This window comes from Euphorbia lathyris, chromosome 5 (assembly GCF_963576675.1).
Source record: "Euphorbia lathyris chromosome 5, ddEupLath1.1, whole genome shotgun sequence".
NCBI classification, from domain to species: domain Eukaryota; kingdom Viridiplantae; phylum Streptophyta; class Magnoliopsida; order Malpighiales; family Euphorbiaceae; genus Euphorbia; species Euphorbia lathyris.
This window is the reverse complement of record NC_088914.1, coordinates 95,840,581-95,860,608: the sequence shown is the minus strand read 5'-3', so window position 1 is coordinate 95,860,608 and position 20,028 is coordinate 95,840,581. Positions and strand designations below refer to the sequence as shown.

Here is a 20,028-nt window from a genome sequence, read left to right as displayed (position 1 = left end):
ATGATATTCATGTAACTTACCCGTAGTTTTAATTATAAAAAATAAAATTTATATTTAAAAATAAATTTTTAAATATTACTTTCCCATTCCTTTTTATAAGTCATTTTGGCCATTCAGTTTTTTTTCAAAATATCTAAGAACTTTTAATATAGTTTTCTGGTCTAAGTATTAAATTTTTTATCTTGATCCATTTGTTTTTCAAAATTACAAGACTTATTCACTAATAATTACATGAAAGATAATTTTTTTAGTTAACCGATGTAAATTCATTCATTTCACTCTATATTAATTATATTTCTTAATTTGGATGAAACAACCTAAATTGACTTATATTTTGGAATAGAGCGAGTAATATATAAATTTCCTAATTAATATTCATTCATAAGACGGATTGGGTTGGGTTGCGCGTGCTATTTTTATCAATCTCAGCTAAAAAATAGACGGGTTTTAACAGACCTGAACCGAACTGTCCCTAAAATCAATTTTCATTTTACAAACCATGCACAGGGGACACGGGTTTGGGCGGATCGGGTGGGTACGGGCCGGTGGACGGGTCTATTTCTTTCTGGTCAGAACTCTAAATCATCTTCTTCTTCTCTCTTACAATTGAAGCAACTCGTTGATTAGTTTCTTTTAACAGATCCAATTGATCCAATCCAACACAATCACCAGGTAATACTCTCCCGAATTCAGCATTTGCTCATAGTCTTTTTGATTCTCCATCAATGGAGAAGATGAACCACGCATTCGAGAAGATGAAGATGCTTGTTGGTATGGAAGTCGAAGACGAAGAATCAATCGCTGCTGAGGAAAGTAGTTCGTTTTCTTTCATGGATGACTTCAATCGGAACTGCACTCTCTCTACCAAACAGGTCTCCGTCTTTCCCCCTTCTATCCTTCTTCAATTTTTGATTATGTTCCGAATTTCTGAAAATTTGAGGCAATAAGCTTCTTTTTAATGGCTATTAGGTTTGCTGTTTCGTTTTCAACACACTTTAACGCATTATTCTCTCTCTCATGAGCAGAGGCTTTATGGTTTTGCCATTTGCTTTGTTTCTGGCTTAGCTTGTACACTATTGGTAAGTTCCACCATTCTTAATTACTGCTTTCCTTTCGTTATCATTGCTGTTGTTGTTTACTTCTTTTGCCTGCCGACCACTCCCTTTTGGTGTTTGTCTGCTATTACTTTATTCTAGAAGATACATTCATAGACTAGATAGAAAACAAAAAGTAACTTGAAAGTAGATGTGAGGTTTGGGATTCGGCTCAATAAAAGCTCTATCGTGCTGGACTTGATTTATAAACGAGTTGAACTTGATCATGGCAAAATTCGACTCGAAATCTGGTGAGAAGGCTTGGTTATAGATTCATGAACAAGCTCATGCTCGATTATAACGTTTATGAACATGTTCGTGAGAAAGCTTGGTTCAATTATACTTGTAATAATAGTATTTCTATAAAGCGGGAAATGTAAAATAATGTAGTCCCGTGGAAGGTTAGTTTTGTAGGTTTCAATTGTGTTAAAGAAATTTCAAATCAATATAAAACTAACTAGCTTCTTGAGCAACTCCCAAACAGAATATTGAGCTCGAGCTCGTCAATTTTCTGACAAGATGAGCATGAGCAAGTCAAAGCTCGGCTCAGTTACATCCCTACTTGAAAGACATAAAAGGGGTAGCTCTTCAAATCAGAAACTCATTGCTTTCTCCATTATCTTTGATCATTTAGTTACTAATTTTAAGTTCAACTAAGACTCACTCGAGAGAGCACATTTCACTTGTTTACTAGAACACCAAATGTTACATCTGCTTACATTGATCAGTTGTCATGAAGAACTGTGGATCAAGTCCAAAATCAGGGTAAAAAAGTATATAACAATCTCGCACACTCTAATAGAGAAAGAATAGAGAAAGTATATAAAGGCAACACGACTATATAACAATACAGTATATAACAATATCACACTCTAATGCCTCTCCCATCTCCAATATATTAGATATATGAAATTAACTACAACCTTATTTAAAAAAGGGTTTCTAATGGGGTCTGAGTATGTTCACAGGAAGTAAGTTCCCAGGGGAACATATGTTACCAACAAGAGTACCAAGTAGCATACTACATTCCTAAAGCAGACATGCACATCTCAGGCAGTGAGAGGCTGTGTTTGTTTTTCGTTTGTACGATGGTTTATCAACCATTGAAAACCTCTTGTAGTAATTTATTTTTTTAGGAACCAAACCTATAACCTGAAGATGGGGACTGGAGAAACAAGAACAGAACCTCTCTTTGGGTAGAGTAAGATGGCGAGTGGAGAGTGGATAACGAAGAAACTCTCGAGGGTGGAGAAGGAAGATCGGGGGTGGAAGAACAGAGGGTGGAGAACGCAGAAGGTTCCCATCCGAACGCAGTTTTAATGCCCATAACCTATAACCTGAAGATGGGGACTGGAGAAACAAGAACAGAACCTCTCTTTGGGTAGAGTAAGATGGCGAGTGGAGAGTGGATACTGAAGAAACTCTTGAGGGTGGAGAAGGAAATCGGGGTGGAGAATGCAGAAGGTTCCCATCCGAACACAGTTTTAATGCCCATATATGATATTAATAATGTAAAATATGAAACATAAGCCTTTGTAGTTCATTCTTCTTGATTTTACACTTCATCAGTCTTCTTCGGCTCAGGGCATTACATACCATACCATTTAACAGTTACCTAAACTTTTCAGAAGCTAGAAATTGGTAAAATAGCAAGAAAGCTTGCATTCGCTAATGATGAGTTTCTTGCTAAAGATTAAAAATTGCTTCTTTCTTTAACCAAATGGTGGACCATTTTTAATAAGCATGTGTCCAATGTCTGTTTTCATCTATTCATCGGTGTCCTCTCGCCCTTTACTTCTGCTGTTCATTTAAACCAACATATTATCACCTATGTTGCACGGAAACTCTTCATTAGCGTTTCTGTTTCAGTTTCTTTTCCGCTTCCTAGCTATAATTTTTTAGAAATAACGTTTCCTGGTGTCCGTTTCTGTTTCAGATTCCGTTTCCGTGCAACATAGCTTATCACCATTAACATTCGAGAACATTTGCATAATATTTACAGATAATAGTCAGCTAAGTAGGCTAAAGCATGAAGGTACATGAGAAACCCATTATGTTGACAGGGTGGAAGATGAACCAAAACAGTGTTTCAAGTATTGAGGTGCATGTAATGTGTGCTTTTATAAATTTTCCTTTCATTTATGCAAGTGAAGGAGATTATTAAGCTTCTAGAGAAGTAAGAATTTTTAAATCGCTGATGAGAACGTACGGTCTTGTGCCAAAGAATTTAGACTAACCTAACTTCAAAAGGGAGTCTGACCTTTAGCTTGCAAATATCTTCACATCATTCAATTGCTATCCAAGGATAGCTTCAAGCATGCATGTGACTCAGTTCTCCTTAATGATACAAAAAAGCCATAGTGAAGTCTTAGAAGATTGTGAGGCCATGTATTTTGTTCTCTAGAAATATAGTCTATGTTGCATGGAAATGGAAACTGACACTTGAACGGACACCGGGAAACATTGTTTCTATAGAAATATAGTTAGAAAACGGTAATGGAAACGGAAAAGAAACGTAGACGGAAAGGGACACGAAACGTGGAAACGTTAGTGACGAAGAGTTCCCGTGTAACATAGAATATTGTTGAACATGAGCTGGAATAAAATACCTAGAACCTAAGTTATCTAAGTTCTAAACATAGTCTTAGATTTTGTTCTTAGTTTTTCAGGCAAGGAAACTGCTGACTTACTTGGCAGTGATTTGCTTTTCTATTGCTGCTCTAATATTTTCCTTTTCATCTGTTTTAATTTCTTACAATTTGGGTAAAGTACACCCATGGCCACTGAACTTTGCTCGTTTCCATGATATGGCCACTGAACTTCAAAACGTAACATAAACGTTACTGAACTTTACACTATTATATTCAGGGCCACTATTACCGTTGACCATGTATTATGACCTTTGACTTCTCTTTTTAACATATAATTCCTCTCTCCTCTTTTATCTCTTTGACCAAACCCACGGACCTTCTCTTCTTCTTCTCAAATCATGTTCTTCAATCTGACAGCCAGTTTCAGTCGGAAGAAAAAATCGGACTTTCATTATTTGGGTTTTGACGATGTTTGATTAATTTTTCCTTTTTATATAAGTTTGTTTCTCATGGTGCATGCTCTTTGCAGACGAAAGAAGGAGTGGAGAGGAAGTTGGAACTATGGAGACAAACCATGAGAATCTAGAGGCTTTAAGTTGAGCCGAAGTAAGACAAAGTATTTGGAGTGTAAGTTTAGCGGCCATAGGAGTAGGGATGCAGGGACAATCACCCTAGATGGGAGAGTTGTTCAGGCCTCGGATTGCTTCCGGTTACGATCTATTATCCAAACGGATGGAGAAGTAGATGGAGATGTTGCTCATAGGATTAAAGCTGGTTGGTCGAAGTGGAAGAGTGCTACGGGTTTCCTTTGTGACCCCGGCATGCCTAATAGATTGAAGGGAAAATTCTACCGGACGGCAATTAGACCAGCATTGTTATATGGTACGGAGTGTTGGGCAGTAACACTGCCACATCCATAAGATGTCGGTGGCGGAGATGCGTATGTTGAGATGGATGTGTGGTCATATGAGAAAGGATCGGGTGAGTAATGAAATAATTAGGACAAAAGTAGGGGTCGCATCTATTGAGAATAAAATGAGAGAAAACCGACTAAGGTGGTTTGGCCATGTGAGACGTAGAGCGCTTGATGCGCCGGTTAGGAGAACCGAAGAGTGGCAAAGGGATGTAGTGGTGAGGGGTAGGGGAAGACCTAAGCAAACTTGGAGGAGGGTGATCGAGAGTGATATGAGTTTACTGGGAATTGAGGAAAATATGGTAGTGGATAGGACGGAGTGGAGGGAGCGAATTTGTGTCGCTGACACGACTTGATTTCACGGTTTTATATGATGGTTCATGTTAGCCGACCCCGAATCATTTCGGGACTAAGGCTTTGTTGTTGTTGTTGTTGTATATAAGTTTGTTTCTCATATATCTTCGCATTTGGTTAAAAATATTACAGCCATTGCAGTAGGCAGTGGAGTTCTTACCTCAATCCCGAATGCTGCTGCTGTTTTGGATCCTGCATGAATTACCTTCATAAAGCTCTAGTTGCTTCGAATTTAAACTTCCAGGTTCGAGTTTCATCTCCCCAACCCATGGATGCTATCCCAAAGCCTTTCATCCCGTCGACTGCAGCTTTTAATTCTTCATGGAACTCTACAATTTACCAGCTTCTTCAGTTTCTGAAGAACACCAACCCATTCATCTTCAGGATCATTCCGGCAAACCCAAAGCTTCATGGCTGCGGTCTCCAAAGCTCAAAATTTTTGTTTGTTTGTAAGTAAGAGGAGCATTGTTGCTCATCCATCTTTCTGTAGAGTTACTTGCAATCGGATACAAGAGCTTCTGCTGCTTCTGCAAAACTCGAATTCCAAGTAGCATCTAAAAATGTGACTTTTTTTATTTTTTTATTTCAATACATCATACCTCTCTCTGAATTCTGATAAAAAAGAATTCCACATCCCGCATTAATTACAAGTTAAAAAGAGGAGAAAAAGAGATAAAAGGGAAGAGAGGAGAGAGGAATTACAAGTTAAAAAAAGAAGTCAAAGGTCATAACATATAATCAACAGTGATAGTGGCCATGGATATAATATAGTGTAAAGTTAGTGGCTTTTATATTTTGTTTGAAGTTCAGTGGCCATACAGTGAAAATGAGCGAATTTCAGTGGCCATGGGTGTAATTTACCCCTTACAATTTGGAGTTAACGTTTATTATCTATGTTTCCTTCTGTTTTTTTGCTTATATCATATGATTCATACAGAATCTGGTGGTCCTTAACGAACTAATCTGCTTTCTTTTCCACTTCTGATTCTACAGTCAATGCTGGTTTTCTTCAAGCCAATCAAGTTTGGGATAACCTTCACATTTGGCAATTTGCTTTCACTCGGAAGGTATTTGTTCTGCAAACAGGATCTATTTATTTCATGGCTTTTCCTCTCGACTTTCATCATCGTAGTTCGAAGATCATCAAATATATCTATTTTCCCATGTCTAGTATTTTTTATTTAAGAAGCTAAGTTGGAGTCTTTTCTGTGGCAGCACAGCGTTTCTGATAGGCCCAAAACGTCAAGTTACTATGATGCTTGATCCTGTTCGTATATATGCAACAGCTCTATATCTTGCAAGTATAATTGTTGCCTTGTTCTGTGCACTTTATGTAAGTAATCTTTTTTGTTTCCATATATCCTAGTTGGATAAGAGAGAAAAGCAGCTGATTCATATTGCATTTGATTAACAGGTGCATAACAAGCTTTTGACACTTCTGGCAATTATCCTAGAATTTGGTGCATTAGTTTGGTAAGTAACCTCACTTGATTATCTTTTTATATTGAAGTTTTGGTTAGATTGTTTTCTATACTTCCACATTTCTGCAATTTCATTTCCAATGTGCTTACACACAAAAACACAAAAGTACATGCTGTAGTTTGTCATTCTTACAGTCACAAAGTGATCATCATTTTCATTTCTGTTGCACATTTTTAGCTGAAAATTGCCTATTCCTCATAACCAAGATATGATGGAAGTATCAGAGAGAAAATTGACTACTGATTTGCACTGTTATTAGAATCTTATAATTCGCGATTCGAATCGTACGATTCAATTCGATTCAACTGTATTTCGAGCCGAATCTATAGGGAAAATATAAATTATAACAGAAGCTTACAATTCACGATTCGATAAACTCACTCTCCTCTAGTCCGATTGTTATTTATCAAGTTATCAACTGAAATTAGTTCCATTCGGACATTATCAAGTTGAAATTATTCGTTTCGATTCGCGAGTCACGATTCACAAAATGTGGATTTCGATTTACGAGTTGAATCTCGATTTGATAACTATGATTTTGGAGCCTAGGCTCAAGGCACACACCTAAGGAGCACGAGGCGCAGAAAAATATATATAAGGTGAACTTGAAAGCATAGTTGTTAAAGGCGCACTAAGACATGATCGAAGTACGAGAGAGAAAAAATACTACTGATTTATTAAAATCATTTAGTTACTTTCCTTGAAAGTGTTAATAAGGTGAACTTGTAAGCATAGTTGTTACAGGCGCCCGCTAAGGGGTCCTAGAGCCTAGGCTCAAGTGCAACACAAGGCACGTTCCCGAGACGCAGAAAAAAGAAATATATATACATATATATATATATATATATATATATATTTATATATTCAATTACTTGTTAAAAGCATATCAATATTTGATATCAATATTACTAATACTCTAGCATAAACCAAAAAAACACACTTATGAAGTTATGATCACACAAACAAGACAAAACCACATAAAAAACATAATATTAAATATAAAAAAACCAAGTTAAGTTCATACTTCATAGAGATGTTAACATATACTTAACATCTTAACCTAAGTACCTAAATAATGCTACTAAACTACTAACCATTCACTGTCGCAGTTTCTTCTGTTTCTGTGTGTCACAGTTTATGTTTGAGTGGAGACTATTCTTTACGTGACTATGCTCTTAATCCTTCTCTAGTTTTCTATATTTACGTCTCTTGATATTCTTATTTAAATCAGGGGTTGAAGATTAAGTTTTATTTAAATTAGAACTAGTTCAATTTAGCATCTTCAGCTTGCATTTTTCTGTTGTGTTTGGCCATTGATTTTTTTTAACTTTAATTGCTTGATTGCACTCTTATGGAAGTGAAACAGGTTGATTGGGCTTAATACATCTTCAGCCCCTGTATTTGTCCAAAAAAGTCAATTGCCCCATTTACTTTGAAAATGTTCTATTTAAAGTGATCAATTGACTCTCTGAAAGCTACCTATTAGCACCCTGAACTTTCTTGAAGTGATCTATTAGCTCCCTGACACATTTCAACTTTTCCAAAATCTCTCCTTACTCCGCCACGTGGATTTTAAGGAGTTAATAGGCCACATTAAACAAATTCAGGGGTAAATTGAACATTTTAAATGAATAAGAGGAAATTGACTTTTTGAACAAGTACATGGAGTTAGGAATGTATTAAGCCATTTGATTTACTGTGAATATTAAGTTTTGGTAATGCATTATGGACGCTTCTCTTTAGTATCGTTTCTAGTATATAAGTGGGGCGGGGATTCTATGTCCTCGTTGGTGACCCGCCCCGACGGGGATGGGGAATCCCCATGGGACGGGGATGGGGATAATTTCCCCCCCATGATGGAGATGGGGGAAGGTATCCTTGCCCCGTGGGGATCCCGCCCCCGCCCCCGCCCCGTTAATCCCATTGGGGGATCCCCGACTATTTCCTGTGATAATTGATTTTTTAGATGATTTAAGTACATTTTAATTAGGTGATTGGTTGTTTCCAATTTAGTTTCTTTGTGGTTTAGAAAATTTGAGAATATGATTGTTTATGCTTGGTATTATTAACTACTACTTAGAAGTTTTAGGCTTTAGCGACTTTTTTTCTTTAAATAACATAAACGGTGATTCGCTGTGAGTAACGGGGATTGGAGAATGGCAGAATGGGGATAAGGTTTTTAGAACATCTGTGAACAGGGAATGAAAATCCCAGGTGGGGACGGGGATGGGGACAAATCTGTCCCCGTCTAACTTGCGGGGACAGGGAATCCCCGACTAGTTGGGGAACAGGGATGGGAAATGCATTCCCTGCCTCGCCCACTCCGTTTACATCCCTAATCGTTTCCGCTTTTTGTATATGTGTCTGTTTTCCTTTTGTGTCTGTGTCCATTTTCGTTTGAACGCTATTTTATGCAGATTATGTTTTAGAAATAACGCATCATCAGATACTTGTGCTTGATATAAACTTAAATTGATTTACAGGTATAGCTTGAGTTACATCCCCTTTGCGAGGTCTATGGTTTCAAAGATCATGACGGCTTGCTTTGACACTGAATTTTAGAGAACACATGACAGATTGATTGATTGAAAGAGCGTATAAGTCACCATGTTTTTTGCGGATGTATTCTGGAGAGGTTAGTCCAGCCCCAATGTATGAACATACAAAAACTTAGATGTGATTGATGTTTCTATAAATGACACTTAGTTTAGTTTCTTCTCCATATATTCATGTTCATATTGCTTGCTTCATAGGTTATGAGGTTATGAGAATTAAACGTATCCTGGATTCACTGATAGGGGTGCTAAATTGATATTGTTTGAGTATTCTTACATCAAAATTTAAAGCCTGGTTAACAGTTTTGGCGTTTTCTGATGACCAGCGGGTGCTCAAGTCTAGGGATGGGAACGGGTACAGTACCCGTGGGTCTAATGGGACTATTCCTGTATAAAAGGGTATGAGATGAGTGTGGGATTAAAACCATTAGATGTGGCCTGTATGAGAATACCTCTCAGAGTATCCCCGTTATCCGTCATAAATCTTTTATATATTAAAAAATATTATTAGTTTTTTAGATGTAAGATGTAAGATTCAAACTTTAACCTTTTGTTTTTCAACCATTGACTAATATCATTAAATTACTTTATTCTTATGGATTATGGATTAAGGTTCAATTTTTAGATGGTTGATTTATGAAATTTATATTTTGTTAAATTTGTAATATTTTTTTTTTATTTTATGTATTGATTCTTAACTGATAAGGGTACCCGTGAATTAAATGAGACGAGTATGAGAGGGAAAAAATATATCCGCTAGGGTAATGAGATGGGTACAGATAATTAAAAAATAAACGGCTAACAATGAAAGGGTTTGAATGCAAGTTGCCATCCAATACATTCCGCCACATGTTAAAATGGAAATGCCAAATAAGACAAATAATTTGCAACTTTTGAAACTTCGATTGAAAGTTGAAGTTTTGGGGTATTGAATGCAATTGTATAACAATAGGGGTCATGGACTCCAATTGGACAAGAATATGAAGTTATCGAATGCAATTAGAAAAAAAGAAAGGGCCATTTGGAACTTTTGAAATTTGAGTTGAAGTTTTGGACCAAGTATAAGAGCTAAGCTGGGTTAGGTTATACTTACTTTGTTTTTGACAAAGTAAGCCTTACTTTGTTTTTTCCACCATTGGATGATGATGAACTTTGACAAAGTAAGCTCATCCAATAGTAGAAAAAACAAAGTAAAACTTACTTAGAAGACACCGAGCTAACAAATGTATTAAGCCACAATAGGGATTACTGAAATATGAGGTCATTTGGAACTTTTGAAGGTTAAAATGGCAGTTGGAGTTTTGAGCCAATATAAGAACTAATTGATGTATTAAACTGCAATAGAACTAGGGGTTGAGTAAAAAGTCCAAAAACTGATGACCGAACCGAAATTCTTGTTTAGTTTGGTCATTTTAATATTTTGGTTGTCAAATTTTTCTTGTTTGGTATGCGGTTATCGGTTCGGTTAATTCAAAAAAATATCGGTCTACCTGAAAACCGAACTGAATTTATGTTTAAATAAAAAAATAATAATTTTACTTATTTATTCTTCATATTTCAATTTGTATAAGAAAGTCCAAAATTATAATTTTAAACATTATTGAATTAATTTCTAATATATGAGGTATTTGGTTTGTTGATTTTGAAATTGCAAATTCTAAATTAATAAAGTTAAAATTTCATAATTTATAATATTTTAAACATTTAAATTAAAATATAAAAATTTCGGTTATTTGGTTGGTAATCGAATCGAACCGAAAATTTTCAGTTCGATCAACTTCAGTTATTTAAATTATTTAGTATGGTTCGGTTTTTAAAATTGTATGAATATTGGTTCAATTACTAACCGAACCGAACCGATGCTCAACCTTAAATAGAACCATAATATATGGATAAATAAGCAAACATTCTGCTATGGTGTGGATCTACATATATGTTTACCTATATTTACCTATATTTACCTATGTTGCATGGAAACTCTTTTTGTTATTCCTATTCGTTTTTTTAGTGATTTCTTGATTCAAAGTTTTGGGATATTATGATGGTGAAAATGTGTTTATGTGGAGAAATAGCTCTATTGAAGATTTCATGGCGTGATACGAATCTGGGAAAACGTTTTTACGGTTGCTTCAAGTACGGGGTAAAAAAATCCCAATTTGGGGTTATGTTTTACAATTGGACAAGTTTGAGGGGTTATACTTTACAATTGGACAAGTTTAAGGGGTAAGTTGTTACAATTGAAAGTTGAGGGGGACAGTTGCAACATTTGGACAAGTTTAGGAGGTTATTTGTGTATTACGCCTAGTATTTTGTATTCGTTTCCATTATTAATTTCTAGCTATGTATTTTAAAAATAACGTTAGGGGTAAAATTTCTTATGAGTATTAACTCTAGATGTATTTTTGCATCTTATCCTTAATTTTTATTTATTCCTAAAATAAAAAGACAACTTAAACATAGCATTATTGGATAAAAGTCAATTAATGTGCATGAATTGAATCAAAACGTTATGTAACATGAAACAAAAAAAAAAAAAAAAAAATCTCTAGTAAAACATCTATTTCGGAACGGTGGAAAAATGGTGTTTGTTGTTGTGCATCCACACTTTTGAGAACTCTCCTCTTAAACATTTACGTCTATTCTTATAGTTGTGATATATTACAAATGAGTGATAAAATGACGTAAATATGAAGTGTAGGTGATACGATTCATGACCGAGAAGACAGTTTGATGAATTATTTCTGAAATCCACCCAACTTGTCAATTTTAGGGGTAAAATTGCTCCTGGATGCCAGCATTAGGAGTAAAATTGCACCACTTTAGATATTAGGGATAAAATTTCTCACGAGTGTCAACGTTAGGAGGTATTTATGCACCTTATCTCTGATTTTTTTTATCTATTCACAAAGTAAAAAGACAACTTAAATAGAGAAATATTGGGATAAATTACACCCATGGCCACTGAACTTTACCAATTTTAACATTGTGGTCACTGAACTTCAATTCTTAACAGTATGAATTAAACTTTACATTTTTTTTAACACTGGTGACCACTCAACATTAACTAACTCTTCAAAATGACCATTAACGACCTCGGAATAAAAATATTCAAGAATTAAAGTTGTTCAGAACGACATTTACATAAAACCACATTTTGTATCTTTCAAAATCACATTTTTTGGAGCTTTCTCTTTCTAAAACTTCACTCTCTCTCTCCTAACCAAACAACACCTAAATGACCTCAAAACGGAAATTTTCAAGAATTAAAGTTTATTAGAATATCATTAACTCTTTGAATTTTTTATTTTGAGACTGTTAATAGTCGTTTTGAGGCATTGAGTTGCCACCGGTGCTAAAATGTGTAAAGTTCTGTGGCCACACTGTTAAAATGGATAAAGTTCAGTGGTCATGGGTATAATTTACCCAGACATATTATGTAAAAGTCGATTAATGTACATGAATTGAATCAAAACGTGATGTAATATATAAAAAAAAATTCTCTAGAAAAACATCTCCTTCGGAAAGGCCGAAAAATGGTGTTTGTTGTTTTGGATCCACACTTTGAAAACTCTCTTCTCAATCCCAATCTCTTGGCAAAATCTCTTCACAAAAGAATCATCCAGCATTTTCCACCCATATTTCTCTACAAAATTCATCATCTTTTGCTTTTGTTCTTCACTGAATTTTGTCTTAAACCTCTTCTTACCCTTCTCAACTGCCTTAACATCCATGGCTGCATCTTTATCTTCATCTTCATCTGCAAAATAACAGTTTCGTAAACTTGAAACTTAAATATATAACGGATAAATGGAGTTTAGAATAACTTGAAATATGTCAATGTATTCCATGTTATGAGATTTTTTTAACGGTATATTATAAGGGGCTAATTACATATCGATGCTCATATGGTATTTTTTTTGCAAACGCAATTATGTGGTTTGTAAAATTTTTGCAAACGCAACCTTGTGGTTTGTAAAATTTTGCATTTGGGTTCACTTTTTGTCAGAATTTGACCGATAACGACCTCGAAATGAAAAATTTCAAGAGTTAAATGATATTTTAAGCAACTTTAATTCTTCAACTTTTTACGGTTGAGGTCATTTATGTGTTGTTTTTTTATGAGAGAGAAAGTTAATGTTTAGAGAGAGAAAACTCAAAAAACGATGATTATGAAAAATAAAAAATATGGTTCCACAGTAAATATGATACTAAACAACTTTAATTCTTGAAATTTTTTATTTTGAGGTCATTATCGGCTAAATTTAGCAAAATAAAAAACAATGCAAAATTTTGCAACCATGGGGTTGCATTTGTAAAGAAAAATAGCACAGGTACCCATCTGCAAATCTGTATAACCACAAGACATCTACTTGTAAGTAACCCTATTATAAGCTCAAACAGACAAGTGCTTAATGTAATTAATTTAAATTCCAACGGACACCTCACTTCATGAACAGTCGTGTACGTTTGAACACTGAAAACGAAATTCACTCTGAGATTATTTTTCTTCTTCATTCATACTATTCCGGTGATAACACAATTCTACATACGGTAAGAGTTTGCTTACGTAATCTATTGTATTCTAGAAGACAATTGTCAATAACGACGAAATCTATCTTAACAAGACTTTTAATAGCGGCATAAGATTTCTCACATTTTGTTCATCCAGGCTTTTCTGGGTTAAATATGCATTGTTAGTCACTGAAATTTCATAGTTGTCTCAAAATGGTCATTCAACCTCAATTTGTCTCAATTAAATCACTTTAACAACTTCAAGAATAAAAATACACCGGAAACATAATGTAGCTTCCACGTCACCACTAGTCAACGTTCACTGTTGACCAAAACGATAGTAGCTACCACCTAGTTGAAACGACACATGGTTGCCACCTAACGACACATGTCGTTTTAGTAAGGTAAGTGGAAGCCACGTGTAATCTAGGTGACAACCACATGTTATTTTGGTCAACGGTGGAAATTGACTACTATTGATGTGGTAGCCACCACAGTTTTTCCTGGTGTCTTTTTGCAATTGAAGTCGACGGAATAACTTTATTAAGACAAAATTTAAAGTTAAATGATTTTATTGAGACAAATTGAAGTTAATTGACTATTGTGAGACAACTATAAAAGTTCAGTGACCAACTACGTATAAAGGTTACCTTGTTTGCTGCTGCTCGGCGTAAACTCTCCACACCCTTCTGTTGCATTTCCACCTGAAGCTGCTGCATGGTTAAATAACTTGAAATACGTTAACGTACTCTATGCAATGAAATGTTTTTAACCACATATTATAAACTGGAAACGGATAAGTGATCAATTCCAACAAATATCTCCCTTTATGAACAGTCCTGTCCGTTTGAGTTCTATTTATACAAATTCCAACTGTCTAATTTCGAACACTAACGATGATAACAATTTTAGACGCACTAAGAGTTCGCTTACATAATCTGTTGCATTTGGAAGACAACCGTTAATGAGACTCTTAATACAAGTTTCAGTTTTCTCACATCCTATTCGTCCGATTTTCGTATACTTTCACTTAATTTCTGTTAGTCAAGTTTCATTTTATTTTTGGATTAATCACTTATATCATCATCATCATCAGATTCTAAAGGGACTGAACAACTTCTATAGAAACTAATCATATGCTGACAAAGCGACGGATTCATGGGACGATTTGGAGGGATTGAGCAGTCACTGATAGCTGAAAACAACTTCAATTTGTCTCGATACAATCATTCAATTTTGAATTTTGTATCAATAAAGTCACTCCGACGACTTCAAGAGTAAAAATACACCGAAAACATAATGTGGTTTCTACGTCACTACCAGTCAATGTTCATTCCGTTGACCGAAATGACACAAGACTACTACCTAGCTAACTGAAACGACACGTGACTGCCACCTAGCTGACATGTGTCGTTTTAGTCAGGTAGGTGGAAACCACCTGTAATCTAGGTGGCAGCCACATGTCATTTCAGTTAGGGGTGGAAGTTGACTACTATTAATATGCCAGTCACGACACTAGTGTCTTTTTGCTATTGAAGTCCCTAGAATAACTTAATTAAGACAAAATCCAAAGTTGAATAATTTTATTTAGACAAATTTAAGTTAAATGGTCATTTTGATACCATCATAAAAGTTCAGTGACCAACTATTCTGACACGAAAACACGATTTACCGAGACAACCCGATGGACACGACACGATTGACACGACAATCATTTTTCTAGCATTTATAACATATAAAACCATATGTAACATATATATGACATAGCACGATCTTGACACGAAACACGAAATTCCCACCTCTAAGACGGATCCAGGATTCACGGTCTCTCGTGATTTATGGGTGCTAATTTGATATTTTTGATGTTTTTACATAAATAATTAAAAACATGTACACAATTTCCATAGAATTTTTAGCTTTTTCTGATAACCAGTGGGTGTTCAAACCCTCCAAGCCCCAATTGGGATCCGTCCCTGACGTTGCACGAAACGGATACCGGTAAACGTTATTTCTAAAAAAAATTAGCTAGGAAATTGTAATGAAAAAAAAAGAAACAGACACGAAAAGCGAAAAAGCTAATAAAGAATAAGTATTGAATACTCACAATAATCTATCTCTTTCTTGTGGAAATTTCTATGGCAATTGCAGGCTGAGCATTTTAGGGCTTCAAGGCTCCCTTGTTCGCCGCTGCTCGGCATGAACTCTCCGCATCCATCTGTTGCATTTCCACCTAAAGCTGCAGCATGGTTCTTCAGGCATTCCTTGTACCTCACCACACCATTTCTTGGCATCTCCTCCATGATAAAGCTGCAAACTTTTCTCTTTTATGCTGCAAAAACATGAACTTTTGTTACAAATATTATATCATATATCAGTTCTATGTTGTACGGAAATGGATATGGAAATGAAAACGGAAATGGATACCGGGAAACATAATTTCTAAAAAACATAGGAAACCGAAATGTGGGGAAATATGTAAATATTAAAATTATAGGGTCATATTTATAAATATTAAAAATATAAGGATAAGGTGCAAAAATACCCTAACGTATACATCTAGGAGCAATTTTACCCCTAACGTTTAAAATGGTGCAATTTTACCCTTAACGTTGGCAACCAAGAGCAATTTTATCCCTAACATTGACAAGTTTGGTTAATTGAAGAAATTATTCATCAAATTGTCTTCTCGATAACGGAACGTGACACGTTATTCATATTACTTCGTTAAGTAATGTTAATTGTATGCGGGGGAGAGAAATCAGAACTTAATGGAGTAATATGAATGACGTGTCATATTTCGTTATTGAGACCTAAATGAGTACTCTTTTTTTAACGTTAAGTCTAGATTGATGTTATTTTGTACGCGGAGCCCATATTGATACTTTCCTAAAAACCTTGGGCCTATTTTGGTATCTTATCCAGATTTAAGAAAGTCCAATCTCAATCCAGATTTAAGAGACAAAGATTATAGGGGAAAGAAATTTAGATTAATTCTTTAAATTGAAGGATATAAGAAAGGAATTATCAATAAAATAGCAAGTTTCAATTTTCACAATCTTAGATTGAATAGTAACTGTGAAATATAAAGTTTGAAGTTTTAGAATTTTAATCGAAATAGACTGAGAAAACCACTTAAAAACTGAGAGAGAAGTTTCACGTTTTGGGTAATTACGGAAACGTGTCCGAAAACGTTTCGTATCAGTTTCCGAGAATTTCTGATTCCCACATCTATCGGAAACGTTGAAACGCTTGTCATGAAGAGTTTCCCACCTCTAGTAGTACTGTTTGGTAAAAAGAGGTTTGCAAGAATTTATTTGGTTCAAAAAGCTAATTTTAGGATTTTTTTCAATTAGCTTATTGCTCCATCTCTCTTTTTAAGAACATTTTTACCCCTAATCACTACCTTTAACACCAGATAAATGGTTCACCATGTACTTATTTATCATTTTACACCAACAACTATTAGTAATCAGCTAAATTTTACCAAACAAGTTTACACAATCAACTAATCAAATCAGCTAGTCAAATCAACTAACCAAAAAGGTAATCAACTTATACAATCAGCTAACATCTAACACAATTTGCCAAAGAGGCCATAAAATATTTAATTTGGATGAATGAAAGGTTTAGCGGTTCATTTTGCAAGTGAAGCAACAAAGTAGAACCAGCTCATAGATAATAGGCTTAATACCTTCCGGTCCCTCAAGTTGTCCCAATACTAGGGGTGAGCATCGGTTCGGTTCGGTTATTAACCGAACTGAACTATCGGTTAACCGAACCGAATTATCATTTGTTTTGATAACCGAACCGAACCAAATAAGAGTAGTAACCGAAATTTATCAAACCGAATTTTTTTGGTTCGGTTCGGTTACCAACCGAATAACCAAAAAACTCTCTTCTATGTTTTTATAAAAGTCAAAAGCCACTGAAGTCACCAAACAACCAAAAAACATAAAAATCATGTACTGAAGTCAAAATGTTATGTTTTAGGAGAGGAATTATGTTGTGGCTGCTATATATATATGCTGAAAAATTAGGTCTCAAAATCGTAAATGGTTGAATGAGGTAAGATAATGGGCCATTGTTTTTTTTATGTTATCAAGGTTTTATTCTTGGTTGGGTTGGGCTTTAATTTTTTTTGTAAGTTTATATATTTATAAAGATAAATTATAGTTTTTATATTTATATTAGTTCGGTTCGGTTATCGGTTATACCAATAATTTTTTTTACTAACCGAACCAATAACCGATAACCAAATAAAATCAAAACTACAACCGAACCGAACCAGAATGTTAAAATAACCGAACCAAAGTAACTTTTCGGTTCGGTTATCAGTTCGGTAATCGGTTACCGGGTTTTTTGCACACCCCTACCCAATACTGCAACTGATCCGAACTTGAGACTTGTGATAACTAATCCACTCAACTTGCTTATTTGGAACAAATAACCCCTCAAATAGGTTAATATTTGTGATTTCGGGAGTTTCTTTTGCCCTTTAGTTAATGTATCAGTAGATTAGTTAGATGTAGCAACCCACATTTTGTAAATTTTTATTTTTGATGTAATATTATGTTGAATGTTTATTTTGGGTTTAGGGGTTATTTGTTCCAAATAAGCAACTTAAGAAGTTATTTGTTCCAATTGACCTATTTGAGGGGTTATTTGTTCCAAATAAGCAAGTTGAGAGAGGTTAGTTGTTATAAGTCTAAGTTCGGAGGTCAATTGCACTATTGGGACGATTTGGGGGGGGGGGGGGGGGGGGGATGGGAAGGTATTAGGCTTAGATAATATTAAGGGTAAAGTCTTAAAAAAAACTCTTATGCTTTCACGTATTATCAAACTGGTGGTTGAAAAAAAAATGTGCGAAAGAACTTTTTTTGTTTTGTGAGGAGGATGACTGATGTTTTTTGTTTTACTAAAAACAAGTATCTTAAAATTAAAATGAGTGTTGATGACCTTGATGATATTCTAAGCAATTTTAATTCTTCAACTTTTTAATTTTGAGGTCATATAGGTGTTGTTTGGTGAAGAGAGGGAAAATGAATGTTTTAGAGAGAGAAAGCTCCGGAAATGATGATTTTGAAAAATAAAGAATTTGTTCCATAGTAAATGTGGTGCTAAACAACTTTAATTCTTGAAAATTTTATTTTGAAATTATTAACGGACATTTTTATAGTATCAAACTAAAATACCCCTGTTTTTTTTAGTAAAACAAAAAGGCTTGGTCACCGTTTGAACAATTTTACAAAATCGTTTTCATTACCAAGAATCAAAAACTTACATGTTCTGTCTTTTCTAGAGACTGCAGCAGAATCCACAAAGTAGGTTATCTCTACAGTCAGATGCACGAACGCCTCTCGAGAAGGAGCCGATGCTAGTCGAAGAACGGAAGAGATAAGAGAGAGAGTGTGTGTGCGCGCGCCCGAATTCCTTAAGCAAGGGGGGCAAAATTTCTAATGTATTAGTCTTAGTATTAGGGATTAGTGTATTTATAGTCCTAATAGAACTAAGGTTATTTGGTTAATTACAAACTTAATTCAAAACTGTTTGAGTTACATAAATAAATACTAAAAGAATTTATACTATGAAATCAGTACAGTTTCACTAAGTTTAATTATCCAAATAAATCACATGTATATAATAAATTAACGTATTAATTCAATTAATTATTTATCGAATGTAACTCCACTAATTTATGAATTAATTAATTACATCCTGCAAACTAATTAATTAATTAATAATCAATCCCTAAATTCATTAATTGATCACCTTGATACAAAGTAACAATTAATTAATTAGTTTAAGTACAAATTAATTACCTTAGAATTTAACTGTCAATTAAATAATTAATTTTATCTCTCTAATGTCTAGTTTTATAAGCTTCAAGATGCTCTATATGCATGATCCTATGGGTATGCCCTTAGTTGGTAGTGGACTCAAGACCCATGAACTGTAAGTGGGTTCTAGCAAATCATTACAACCCCAAATAAGACAGAGTTTCAGCCGTCTTAAGAATGAAGAGACTCGGTAATGATCTCTTATCATCTTTTACCATTTGATATCAATATGATAAACAAGAAGCATGGTGGTTGTCATCCTCTCTGCTGTTTAGAACATTTCTTGATCTTAAGTAGATTGATGAATCAGATTATGGTATAACCATACACTTATCAATCCCACTTATCAAGTGGCCATTAATACCATTTCACTGTTACACGAGTGGTAATTCCATCACTTCACTATCAATACCAATGTGTTCACCGGTTCACCCAATCATAACGTATTTGACATCATGTTACAGACCTGTTAGGCCTATGTTAAAATGAACAGGATTCCATAATGATATTACAATGAAATCTGGTTCGAAGGCAATTAAAGACCTACTCAAGAAAACTTATGACACGACTGTTGGGGTTTTATGTCCTATAGATAATTGTTTTAGGATATAAATATTTTAAATGAATTGTTCTTTTATATCATTTGTTTTAATAAGATATACTATGTTTAACTATATAAAGACATTCATC

General features: G+C 34.7%; 1 protein-coding gene across 1 annotated transcript; it reads left to right on the top strand.

Annotated features, from left to right (window-relative positions):
* The first annotated feature begins 607 nt into the window (after positions 1-607).
* LOC136230859 (uncharacterized) lies at positions 608-9,156 on the top strand. The gene is made up of 6 exons (XM_066020056.1): positions 608-872; positions 1,026-1,079; positions 5,946-6,019; positions 6,168-6,285; positions 6,367-6,425; positions 8,918-9,156. The coding sequence occupies exons 1-6, from the start codon at positions 726-728 to the stop codon at positions 8,994-8,996; spliced, it is 531 nt and encodes a 176-aa protein (XP_065876128.1). The 5' UTR covers positions 608-725; the 3' UTR covers positions 8,997-9,156.
* The last annotated feature ends 10,872 nt before the right edge of the window (positions 9,157-20,028 follow it).